We start from the raw sequence: 14,056 nt of genomic DNA on the forward strand, positions 1-14,056 counted from the left end.
TTTACCTAAATAAACGCATTGACTTGTTTGTGAAAATGTATTTGTTAATATTCTTAATATTCTTGCACTTTTTATTCACCCTTATAATTAGATTTTTAAATGTTTTATCCTCAGTTTAAATTATTGTAATTGTTTATTTTTAATTAATTATTATTTTTTATAACTTACTCCTGTAATTGTTGTGCATTTTTTTTGTAGTATTGTTAGTATTTATTGGTTTTCGTTATTTAGCACGAAAATGAGAACTGTGGCTTTTTTTCCGTATCGAAATTTGAAAATCCATCTTCTCCGAGTGTTAAATGGATTTCCTCTGACAGATGTAGTTGAGCAATCCTTACTGACGCGTGACCTGCTTACGAAGATAAACTCACCTTTCTGACGACATGAAAGGAGAAACAACAGTCACTTGTTGTTGCAACTCACTACGTCATCACACAGATGAAACAATTGACTTCAGTCTGCTTTCTTAGTTTTTTTTTTTTTTTTTGGCTTGCCGATCTCTGAGTGATGGCTGTTTATGTAATTTTGGCAGTAGTAAACTGTTTTTGGGGTGAGTCAGCGGTAGGACTTCAGGAAGTTCTGTGGGTGATGACTTGTAGTTTTCCATGATGATTTAGGCATTACAGCAGCACGCCTAAAGGTGAACTTTGTGTTCTTCGGAGAAGGGTTGCGTCTTATCTTTAAAATGCGATTTCTTATTTTAAATGAAAATAGGTCGTTCGCGTCACATTTTAGTAGTTCAGTTTGTTAGTATGTGTGTGTGTATGCATATAACTGTTCCAGTTTCATTTGTGTCCTTTATACCAAGTTCTCTCTCTCACACACACTCCCTCACACCCCTCTCTTTCCGTCTCATTAGCTCACACACCTTTACTTTGACGCAGCCGGCATCGCCGCGTTCCTGTCATCCCCAGCCGTCCATCAATCATCTGCAGCCATACTTCTGTCACATCAATAATAGTGTGTGTAGATGTGTGCGTGAGAGAGGTGCCTGCTATGGCGCACGCTGGAAACGTGTTGCGTTTTTTTTGTTTTTTTTTTCACCTTAGCCCGTCTCAGGTGTAATTACTAAACAACGCACGAGACAGAGAAGAAGGGGGCCGAACGGTTAATTGCTACTTTTCACTTAAAGGAAGTTTGAGAACAGGAGATGGGAACGTGATGCCATTGTGCCACGGCTTTAGTACATTAACAAGTTTGACTGGAAGGCCTGCCATTCCCAAAGAAACGGGTTGAATGGTGTGCCAATCCTGCTTTTTTTTTTTTGTACTCGCACAATTAGGATTGTGCAGTTACGTGATCATATCAGCGTATCATACACTAACTCTGCTTTAAATGATTTGATTTCATCACTCATAAATGAAAAAATAAAGAAGGGATTTCCCTGACCATGTTAAAATGTTATAGTAAAAAAATATACGTAGGTTGAAATTGGGTCGTGTTGCAGGCTGGACTTGAACCTTTAACATCAATGTGAGCGCCGTTTGTGTCTTTCATTAGTTGAGGCACCACGACTCTGCTACATTAGCTTTAAAACATTTTCGTTAGCAGTTTTGAAGTGAACTAGCCTCCTGGTTTTAAGTGATTGTTTAATCGTTTAACCAGAATTAAGTTCTTCAATTCCAAACAGCATTAAACTCGACAATTAATAGCAACATGAAACAAAAAGGTTAGAAAAGGTGAGACAGAATGGCAGAGCAAATTAAACGAGTTCAACTTTGAATGAGATTTTATCAGAAGACAAAACCAACCGTTGTGACCTAACTGAAGGACGAGCTGTAGGCGTATCAGTCTCTTTTTTTTTTTTTTTTTTTTTTTGCATTTGTTGAATTGGAAGAAACCCAGTCCAAAGTTAACATACCTTCACACATAGAGGGGCTTAGGTGTCAGTGTTAGTATCTGTTGCGGTCTGCTAAAAGTGAGAATTGTCAGACTTCATGAAAGGAATTTTGATTATTTACTTCATTAGGATTTTGTGAGGTTTATCAGCATTCGGAAACATAGCAAGGATATCGGTAAAATAATCCACTCGACATCAGGGGTTCGAACGTAATTTTACGAAGCTACAAGAATACTTTTGTACACGAAGGAAACAAATAGTGACTTTGATTCAACGGTTAATCTATGCTGTTTGTATTCAGCTCTACAGTGATGTGGTGGAGAGGAATACTGTGTGTATTTTAACGCAAGTGAAAAGAGCGACTGCACGTTCACATTTAGTCCAGAACTGCAGCAGCTTCTGCTTTCACTGATTTCTCTCAACATTCAGAAGAGCTGTCAGTCAATAAACGGGACTAGCGTTACTTGTTTGGAAAAAGTGTATCTTATTGTTTTGTCAATTAAAATAAACGTCGTTTTTAGCTGCAGCCCATAACTTTTGGCGCTCTACTGGTTAACAAAACCGCATAGCGTGATCGTGGAAGAACATTTGTAGCCAGATCTACTTCGCAGCTGTTCCTACACGAACCGGTCTAAATAGTCTGAATATAAACACTTATTATAGGTGTACCATAGGACAAGCCAACAACGCAATTTGAAAAACGGAAGTGTATTTTTTTGTTTGTAATTTTGAAACGACAAAGTTATGGACTGCAACTTTTAAAGTAATCTGATTACACGTTACTTGTTACTCCTTACCCCCAATACTGCTTATGAGCATCAAGAATTTTTTGTTGGCTTTTGTGTTGTTTATTGAATCACAAGTAATATGCTGTAATAAGCACAGGTGGTGATGTATAGTGGAATCACTAGTGAACCGGATATGAACTCGTTTTTGGGGTTCAGTCGTGAAGGTGATCTGTGGTTGGTAGTGATTTGCTGCCGTGTGTTGCGCACTTGTGTATGTGAGACCTCATCCTGTGAACACCTGAGTCCGCAGGGCTCCGAGCAAATACAGTGCAGTAGCAGACCACAGGAAAGTGCATGCGTGTAAGATGTGCACATGTAGTGATCTCCCCCCGGCAGACCACAGGAAGACTTGTGGCAGCGGCGACAGCCACTTCTAATTATGCACATCCGCCTTTGATAGCTTCTGAGATAGATTTGTGTGGCCCATATGAGATGATTTGATTAGCTGCTGGGGTTTTTATACCGAACCTCAGAACTCTCCATGAAATGCTATAACCTTTTAAATGAAGCATTCAGCCTTTCTTTGGAAAATAAAAATGGACTGAGTAAAATGTGGTATTGTAATTGTACTTAAATTCATTTTAAGATAATAAATTAAATGCATTCTTTCTGTCTAAACGTGATCCAACTTACAATTATACATTTCTCTCTCTAGGATTCCTTTCAAAATTGGACAACCAAGGAAACAGATTGTTTCAAAAACGGTAAGAAATCCGCAGGACTTTTCTCTTTTTTTCATTTTTACAGATGAATTCTGTGCCACGAAATTTCAGTTGCTAAAACATTTTACTGATGCCGGTACCTTGCTGATATAAAGCTGATCGATATGAAATAAGTTTAATATTATTTTGTCAATGCTGTGCATACATTAATGTAGTTTTACACAACATTTACTTATATTCAATAATTTTTTTTTTAATTAAGTTTAAACTTTTCAAGAGTGAAAAAGTCACAAGACTATGCGAGTTTAACAACTTTAATAACTTTAATCTCCTTGAAGCAAAGCAAAAAAAACAATTAAATGTAAATAGGGTCCCATTCTCACTATTAACTAGTTGCTTATTAGTGTGTCAATTAATATATTGGCTAATAAAATACATATTCTGCATTACAATATTTTACATCCCTATCCCTTACTAACTTTTAATAAACATCCATTTAGAAGTTTGAGGCAAAAGCCGTAGGTAATGGCGAACATTGGAGAAAGTATGACCTAAAACTGTTGATTTAGAGATGCTCACTACAGGATCATGGGAAATTGTTTTTCCACCTGTAAATCTGCTGGTAAAAACTATTTAAAGCTGAAATTATATGGCTGAGGGCTTCCACGAAATCGTACGTAGCCCCAGCAACAAGCCAAAAACCCCTCCGAGTTTTCTCAGGCGCACGCCACTCACATTCTCTCCAGCAAATGTCTAGTTTTCTAGTCCATTTGACTCCGGTGCTGTGGTCTGCGATTGAGTCATTGTTTGAATAGATCAACTGTGAGTTCATAAGCGCCTCTCTGTTGTGGACACCGTACCCTTGTGTGTCCGTGAGTGGGTGTCCTGATCTCTTCCTCGTTTTGGGGAGGTCAATCAACATCTCTTTTTCTTATTTCCCCCATCTCCTCGTTCCCTAACCTCGCCTCCTTTCCTGTTGCACCACACTTCCATGGTCACCCGTGAGTGGGCAGGCCACAGGCCGGACACACGGCTCTAAACGGGCTACCGACTGCCTGCCTTCCCAAATACTGTTTATTTACAGACTTTGCCCACCGAACCACAGGACAGGAACCCCTACTGCTGCAATTATGGCATCATTAACCCCCTACACACAGCGGTAGGGTGGCACGGACGCAAGCTAATGTGGCAACAGAAGGCCACTGCAGTAATTACAGGACCTCCTGCAACTGCTGATTTCCAAATGAAAGATTCAGCTTGTTCTGTTTTCTTAATCTTTTTTCCCCCCCATTTGATCTTGTTGGCGTTCTTCAGAGATCTCGCCTAATAGCTAAAACGTCCCAAACTGATATCCAGCTCGCTTTTTTTTTCCCCCTCTGCTTGATTTAGGTTTTTTTTGGTTCTGCAGCCCTGTAGATCCTGTTTTTATGATCACGCACCCAAGAGAGCTTGTAGAAAACTAGAGCAGTTTGCCCACACACTTCTTTAAAGAGACTTTCTATCCATTCTTCTCACATCTCTCTACATGTCTCCTCCATTTCTCCACAGGTTGAAAGGGACTTTGAGCGGGAATATGAGAAGCTCCAAAAGTAAGTTGACGTGTCCGATGCCGTTGTTTTTATTCCATGTGTTGTGTTGCCCACAGAGCTTTGAATGTTTGAGGATCATTAGCTCACTTGAAATTGCCCGGCAGAAAAAGACAGCAGGCACTCAAATATTTGTTTTCCCAACAAAAGCGAGCCCAAGTAGTACATCGATTTTAAAAATAGATCAGCATCGGATTTGAAACCTTTTTGATTTGATCAAAACCGTGGCGCCGGTCTAGGTGTTCCAAAGGATTGCGACGTTGTCAGCGAGACCCTGATGCATCGTCTGTTTCTCCCCAATCATGACAGAAGTTAAGTGATTCTTGTGTGTGCCACAATGGAAGCGTGGTTACGGGTTTTCAGCGCCCTAAATGAGAGGTTGACTCAAATGCCTCCAGCCTTAATCTATATGCATTTTCATGCATAGACCTGTACCTGCCTAGCCAGTACACTTAGACTGTATAGACCACATAATCCTTGGGTTTTGATTAATGTTAATGGGCAAATCTCACAAGACCTGTCAAGAACACATCTAGGTCATATTTAAAGGTCATATTTAAAGTGTGTGTGTGTGTACATACCATATAAACAAACATGTCAACTGCATCCTATAAAAACGATGTTCTCCTATATCTTTCATTACAACTTAATTTCTTGTTGGCATTATGTACTTTTTGACACTAATGGGGAAATTGGGAATTGGGAATCTGAATTTTTTAATTTTTTTTCTTCTCTTTTTCATTGATAACAGCAATAATTATATCACTAGAAATAGCCAACCACTGTTACTAAAGAGCTTATTGGAATACTAAAAATGAGTTTGGAAAGCAGTGGCGCAAAGCTTAATTTATTGAAACCTTACGTTTGTTTTAATAACTTTCTTAGGCCCTGTATAGCGAAATGGTTTAAATATATCTTCATTAAATAAAAAATTAAACATTATTATTGTAATTAAACAATTAAAATAATTGACGGATAAAACAAACTCGGCGTTAACCAACAGGCAAGAGTAATTTACTGATCAGTCACTTATTTTATAAAAGCGGTTATGAATTCTCTGATGTTTCTATTCAGAATTACACTCTGTATCCCTTTACAGTTCCTCATAAAATACGTGCACAACATGTTGACCTTTTATACCTTAATATTCCATAGCAGATATTTCATCGCAGTTAATGTTGTTCCGTTCGTCTGACACGCGCTCCGGCCGCGTCGGCACTCAATTAGTAAAGATTTACTATCAGGATATGCAAAAATAGAAATGCTCGTGTGAATTAGTGATATTTATAGATAAGGATATGAAACTGAAAGTTTTTGCGCTGAGAACGAACGCGCGATCTGTCAAAGCACCTGACAGGGCAAGTCATTACTCTAAAGTTTAAAATAAAGAATTCTCTTGGTTTGGGCAGTTTAATCACGTACTCCTCCCTCAGCATCACGTTCCGCTCCCTTCACTATTATAGATTAATTTTGTCCGTAGAAATCAGTTATTCAGGGCTGTGATTGGCTGAAGTTGGGTGTGCACTGTGGGTAGAAACGACTAATCGTTAGCGAGGATCGTTGTCGATTTGTTTTCATTATCGATAATAATCGATTTTATCCATTAGTTGTTGCAGCCCTAATATGTATATGTATATATGTGTACAAGAGAGGCTGCTGATGCATATGCAAAATTCATTCCTTAGAGGAAAGGTTGAGATGATTTGTTCATACAGTGGATCAGTCGGTGTAACTTACGTACTTGTCATGGTTTGTCGCTGAGATGTCCCAGGAAGCTGATTAGTTGACATTTCACTTGTATTGGTCAGTCTGGGTCTGTCTGTATATCTGTAGAAATGTTTTCATATTTGTGTACATTGCTTTTCACAGTACATGTCATTTCACTGCAGCTTTACAGAACATGCATGTATATTATGACGCTAAATGAATGCCAGTAAACTAGTCACTACATGCCGTTGATTTTGTTTTTAGTTTGGTCAAGTGTGTTGCTGTGGAACAGTACTAGAAACATTTGAATACTCTATCTGTGCCATCATGTGGTCACAAATACACAAGATGAAAGCAATTCAGTGCTGGCTGCCATGTTTTCCATAACCCTGTAATTGTTTTTTTTTTTTTTTTTTTTTTTTTTTTTAGATAAAAGTATAGGCTATATGCAGACTAATACAGTATATGTGAGCATGTATGTTTTTATGCACATTTACTGTAAAGACACATACAGTACTATTTGTTTTTGAAGCAAGTCTCCTATGCATTTAATTGACCAAAAATACAGACAAAACAGTAATATTCAATATTCATAAATTATGGTTTTCTATTTTAGAGTGATTTTTAAAAAAAAAAAAGATTTTTTTTTAAATCTGAATTTTCAGCATCATTACTCCAGTCTTCAGTGTCACTTGATCCTTATCATATCTAATATAATGATGTATTATTGTTGTAAACATTTGTGCTGCTTAAATTATAATTAGTGACAACCTGCGCTACTCGACAAAATCAGGGTCAGTATCTTTTTTTATATCTTTTGAAAGAATATTATTACATTCAGCAGGATGTTAAACTGATTGAAAAAGTGATAAAGGTATACTATAAGGAAAGATGCATATTCCAATTAGCATATTAGAATGATTGTTGAAAGATCATGTGACACTGAAGACTGAACTAAAGGCTGATGAAAATTCAGCTTAGCACCACAGGAAGAAATATAAAAAAATATATAATAAAACAAAAAAAAACATTTCAAATAAAGTAATGGTTTGGAATGCGCTTAATCACCAGAAACATCCAAGGAACAAAGATTTCAAAGACATGCTGTTGAAATGGTGTATGTGTGTATAATTTTAAGGTAATGGATTAAATGAATATAAAATTGCAGTTTAAATTGAGATTTAAACTTTAAGTAAAATAATTTTAAATATTAATTTTTTTCAATTATTTTTTTACATTCAAAATTTATAATTTTTTTTACTGATATAATAAATTAATGAAAATTTCCCATGAAATGTCTCTTTATGCTTGTATGTATTTGTGTGTATGAGTAGAAACTTTCACTTAAAAACTAATTTCACAATTACAATTAAGCAGTTGAACAATAACAGATGTAACAGAAGCTGCATTGTCTTTATAGCATTCTCCAGTTTATTTACAAACAAGAATGCATTTATTTATTTATTTTTTATGATGTACAGCTTTGGAAAACGTGTACATTGTAGAAAGTGGTATTGTGGACTATTTCATGGTGTCTTTTACATTTCCACTTTCCGAAGCAAAGGTGGAAAGAGCGTGGGAAATGACCTTAATATTTGACCTTGATGTAAAGTTGATAACATTCCCACACTCTTTTTCCACCTTTCTTTTCTTTTATTCAATCTGGGCCTTTTATTTTGTTATATTCACCCCCTGCATGGAGCCATTTAGTAGGACCAAACAGATCAGTTTTGGATTTGGATGTTTATCATACGGCGTGTCGTCTTGTATCAGGTCGGAGGTCATCGTATGTGCTTTCTAGCGCCTCACCTAACTCTGTCGCCTTAGTTTCGCTTGTGTAGGTGGAGTCCCGGTACAAAAGGCATATATCACACACGCAAGTGCTTGTGGTGTGGGCACGGACATGTAGGGGCCTGAACTCTTGTCTGAGAGGGCCGCTCCTTTGGTATGATTGCTATCAGAATACCACAGATTACGCAACAACACACACGAAACACACACACACACACACCCCGGAGTACGTGATGCCCGTTGTCTTCATTGAAACTCTTTTGTGGTGCTGTAGTACTGGAGAAGGGGGGAGTCTACTTCCTAGTGCACTACAATGATCGATATTCATTTATTCTTTCATTTACTGTAGATTTGAAACTGAAAATGTGCTCACCCTCATGTTGTTTTACACCTGAACACAGCAGAGATATTTCATAAATTGAGCCGGTTATTGTTTTCCATGCAGTTGCAATGAATAAAGCCATTCATGCCATAGATAATAACTGTAATGATATAGTAGTAAAAATCATCAGTAGCTGTCCACACCACAAGTATTATGAGTAACAATATTATACTATATTTAGTTTTCAAAAAAAGTCACACATAATAAAATTATTTTTAGTACGTTTTACAAGAAAATCCCATCACGTAAATTACTTCTATATTCTTTTTTTTTTACAAAATTAAAGCATTTTAGTCGAAAACCAGCAATGAAGGAACTGAAATCGTTAAAAAATACCTTCCATAAGCTTCATTTGTTTTTTTGAAGATGAACCTGAAGGTGAGCAAATGGCACAATTTTTCTTAAATTTTTAGGTGAGCTATCCCTTTAAGAGCTAAAATCCCCTGGGTCACGTCCAAACGTATATATACTAGTAAAATCACTTTGTCTCGAGCGGCTCATTGCTTTATTAACATCATCGTCGTCACGCGTTTTGGCAAGAAAATTCACACTTTGTGCCAACAGGACTTACACAGCCCCCCGAAGCATTGTCTGCTCTCCTCCTCCTCCTCCTCCTCCTCCTCCTGCCCCCCGTATTCCTCCGTCAGAATGTGGGGGTTTGGTGCTAATGTGTTGGCTTGTAACCTGCGCTAACTCTAAATGCCATTCACATGTTAGGAGGCGGCGTGCTGCTAGCGTGTTCACATGACAGCCGTCTGGAGCAGCTGGGCCAATGCTACTCTATTAGCACCTACCGTAATGGACCCTTTATCTCATCTTGTTAGGACGCTCTCTTTCCATTTCTTGCCAGTTAACCATGATTCCCCACCTCCTCATTCCCTCCTCTTTATATCTTCAATTGTTTTTTTTCATCATCCTGATATAAAGGTGATATACTTTCCCACACCCCTTTCTTTCCACCTTTTCATTTTTCTTGTATGTCACAGAGCCAAAAATAAAAACCGAAATTACCAGTTTCACCACCGTTTTCCCCAGATCTCCGGTTTCCTTAATTGCTGTAATGAGTGCGGCGTGAGGTGCCTCAAGGGAGTCCCCCAGTCCGTGTCTAATTTTCCACCTAATTGATTATAATGAACAGCTCCCCCATCAGCGGCGCAAACACACACTGGTGTGAGCGCGAGTCGGATGCAGTAGTGCGGTAATTGCAGTTGTTAACACCCCCAGCGGGTGTGAATGGATCAACACTGTGAAAGACCCTGTGAATGATCTCTTCTGCCTCTCAGGAATTGTTACTGTTGTACGGAAACATGAATAGATACTCGCAGATGAGCGTAGTAAAAATCTCTTATTTAACTGCGATTTGAGCGTAATATCGCGGACTTAGCAACTGCAAAGCAATCACACACAAAAATATGCACACAATGCTGGGTAGTAATTGATTTACATACGAAATCTAATTCCACAGAATAAGTGCTTCTAGCTGGATTATATTTTTTATGTAGTCAAATTGAGCGCGGTTACTTTTTATTGATTACGTAGGCCTATTATTCACACAGTGGCAACAAATTAATAATTTATTGATTGTCCTTAATACTTTATTTAAAAGTGTAACTTTTACTCATATAATACTGCTCATACATTCAGAAAGTCAGTTTTGCTAACTTTCAAACAAAGACCAATTATAAGTCAGCTAGCTATAATCATTTCAGCTTTAAAAAGTGTTTTCTCAACATTACCACTTTGCATCAGTTTTCCTTCATTAACCCCAGTTTAAGAAACCTTGAAATATTTCGTTTTATCAAAATACGCGTTTAATGTCACCTAATTTTCCAGCGATACTTAAATGATTCGTTTTAAGATTCAGCCTCCTCCTTTCTGTAAGCGTACTCCGCTCTGATTGGTCAGATGGCCTGTTGTAATTGGTCTACCCTTGTGCAGCAGCCGGAAACGATAAGCCCATTGCCATAGTTTTGTATTTTGAACCCTCGGTGGAAAATAAGCATATTATTTATCATACTTGCAGGTTGTGATTTAGTGGAGCCACTGGTTTAAGTGAACTGGGTGCTGAACCATCTTTTGTGTGTCCCATGTTGAACTCCAAGAGATTGGAGAATCAGTCAAGTTAGCGCATCCAGACGATGCAGAATGCGAACCTGAAGAGTAGCTCTATCTGTCTAGGCTGTTTAGAGTCAGTTCTTTATTTTGGGAGTCAAATATTTATTGTGCTCTTTTGGATTTACAACAATGCAGATTGTTTACAGTTGCGTTACACACTGCATGAAAGGGATTATTAGGAATGGTTTAATGGGGCACTTTAATGTTGTTAATAACAATTAATGTCATTATAAATTTGTTAGTGAGTTAAAAGTAATCTAAAAATAATAAACAAATCAGATGCGTAATGATTGCTATGCTAATAACAATGTGTAATTTGGAATCGTTAATGAGCTTAACTTTGCTGTCACTTTTTATTTTGGTCATTATAGGTTGGAAGAACAGACAAAGAAGCTGCATAAAGACATGAAGAAAAGCACGGAGGCTGATTTAGGTTTGTGATGATTCCCTCTCCTCTCCGCTAATGTTGACTCTTAGCTAAATATAACTGGTGTAATGTCAAAATGAAAGCATGTACTGTTGTAAATTGGTTAAATCAATGTGTTTCCATCAGCCAGCGTTACCTGCATTGAGCTGTCAAATTTTTCACTTTTGTGATTTGTCCTCTGATATTAATAGAAATCTGTGGAATTCTGTGAACATTAAACCTTTTTAAATCGCAGAGCTGAAAGTACTATACTTTGGGTCACTGGCAGCGTTTTTAAAGGCATGTGTAGCATCCGTTAAAACCATGTTTTCTCCACAATGCTGATTAATATAATATAATTGAAACTGTGGTTACAATGGACGATGCCATTTTAAATCCGAACAGATTGTAAAGCACCAGTCACCATATTCTTGCTGACTTTGTAAATAATTACAGGGGAAAAAAACTGTGCATCATACACTAAATGACTGAGGATCACACACTTCCAGACTTTTCAAGTCTTTCCAAACACAACAAACTCGCACAGAGACATGAGTCTCAGATGAAAACACGTGACAAATGAAAACAGCATGCCTTCTAAAATCAGTTCAAACTACAAACATGTTTAATATCCTCTGGCTGTATCGAAGCTGAATAAATAAATAGCAGTCTGAAGCTAAAAATGAGACTCTACTTTGTTAAATCCATCAGCGTTGACTTTTTCCGTCTATAGTGTTTGGTGCATCCAGACTGAAGATCAGGACAGATGTAGTGTCTTCCAGCTCTTAAATGGCACTTTACAGACGGTTATGTCATGTGTCTTTCTGGTATCTTTGTACATATTGTGTGAAAGTTACACAGGAAGCGATCAGATCTCGGATGTTTTAAGGGCTCGTAAAATCGAGCACCAGAATGTTAATGTTTAGATTTGATGTCATTCTGCACGTTTCAGGACTCAAATCTGACTTTCCACTTTAAAATGACTTTTCTACTCTTCGACTTGTTTGCACTTGTCTGAAACGGCAGGATATGAAACGAGGAGAATCGAGACGTCACAATTTCTCCTCAACTTGGCCCTTAACATTGCCGCATGCGATCAACAAGCCATCTTCTGAACAACTCGTGTCTGTCCATCGATCACAAGATGTCGAGCAAAAGCACTGGACATCTCCTAAATAGCAGTAAAGGTTTTTAGACGAGAGTTTTCTTTTTGGCAGTGCCTTATTCATATAAAGGTTTAAAAATAAAAATGTTAATTGGCACATTCAAAAAAAGATTTTAAAATGCAGGTTAAATGTCACTAATTAAACATTATAATATATATGTATATGTGTGTGTGTGTGTGTGTGTTTAGCTAATTAGCCTGTATGCTGCTTGTAAAAAAAAAAAAAAAAAAAAACAGTGAATATGCATATACACAGCCTTTTAATTAGCGGAGTAGAGCAATCATGGCTGATAGCAAGACATGCAAACAAAAAAAAGACAACAACTGGATGCAAGAACAGCTGTTACGTCTTGCCCAACTGGTTAATGAAAACAAAGTTAAAGTCAAAGGAAGATTTGGAGTCGGGATAACCTCCAAAACCAACCTTTAAAAGCACATTATCATCAAATGTTTCTAATACGTTTACGTTCTGAGGATGATTGCTTGCAACGGCTATTGTAGGGTAGTTTGTGGCTTGGTCTTAGTGCCTTAGGAGTCATCTTCACTGCTCCTAACGTTTCACAGATTTAGGAGCTAGTTTTAGTGCCAAGAATGCTTTGTGAAATACTCTTGGAGCAGAAAATGTAGAAACCCTGAATTTAGGACTATTCTTAAGATTTTCTCCTAAATCTGCAAGTTATAAGCTACTTTTAGATGTTTTGTGAATACGGTCCCAGATGTAAAGAAACTGCCCCTCCAAACAAAAGTTTATTCTTGATGTGTCCGAGTGATTGAAGACCATGCTGCCGTTTTTAAAAAGTGCTGAAACGCATGCACACTTTTTTTTTTTTTTTTTTTTTTTTTTTTTTTTTTTTTTTTTTTTTTTTAAACAACAAACCAGTTAAGTCTATTAAACCAACAAGCGTTTCATTGTTTGAGTGTTACTAATAAAATCAGTACACACCTGCGTACATGCAGTACGTTTCATAATGCAAGTAATAATAGCACTATATACTGAAAATTAAGCAATTACGCAAAGCAGAAGCAATTACCACGTTAAAGCTGTTGAAGTCATTGTGGTTGAGTGGTTTCAGTGTCTTTTTTTTTTTTCCTTTCCCTTTCCCTTTGGATCAAACATATATTTCTCTATCACAACGCTTGCCATCTTCAGTATCACAACTGTTTTCCTGTTTAATGTTCAAGCTGCTTCCACACCATTTGCAATGTAAAAAGCGACAAAGGTGACTTGACTTAAGTGGCCGTTTGCTCCCTTTTGCACTCCCTGAAATGAAGCGGCGTTTGCAGAGAGTAAAAATTAAGATCGTTTTAACAGTCGTTGGATCTTTCTGGTGTAAAAATCATGACCCTTTTGAGCCCGGTGGCTGTTGATGTTTCAGAATTAGTCAGACATGATTCATATAATTTTTCTGTGGTATTATGTCTGAACTGATATTGTAGCGTTCTTTGGAATGTGCCTATGCAAAGGTTTCTTTACGCAAAGGTCAACCAAGTATATAAAGATTTCCACAGAATTCAAAAATTTTCTGTGGGATTTCTACGGCCTAGCTGTAACGAGGAACGCTATTTCGCTGGGTGTCAGTCAGAGCTGCACTACATCAGTCCTCCGGCACGTCA

The 14,056-nt window shown here is 37.5% G+C and overlaps 1 protein-coding gene across 1 annotated transcript in view; it reads left to right on the top strand.

The window, feature by feature from the left end:
- Positions 1 to 14,056, top strand: part of bin3 (bridging integrator 3) — a 49,642-nt gene that overhangs the window by 5,873 nt on the left and 29,713 nt on the right. Inside the window, exons 2-4 of the mRNA XM_043247176.1 lie at positions 3,284 to 3,332; positions 4,839 to 4,879; positions 11,243 to 11,304. Of these exons, the coding sequence (XP_043103111.1) occupies positions 3,284 to 3,332; positions 4,839 to 4,879; positions 11,243 to 11,304 (152 nt within the window). The remainder of the gene's footprint in view (positions 1 to 3,283; positions 3,333 to 4,838; positions 4,880 to 11,242; positions 11,305 to 14,056) is intronic.

Source organism: Puntigrus tetrazona, chromosome 8 (assembly GCF_018831695.1).
Source record: "Puntigrus tetrazona isolate hp1 chromosome 8, ASM1883169v1, whole genome shotgun sequence".
In the NCBI taxonomy this organism is placed as follows: domain Eukaryota; kingdom Metazoa; phylum Chordata; class Actinopteri; order Cypriniformes; family Cyprinidae; genus Puntigrus; species Puntigrus tetrazona.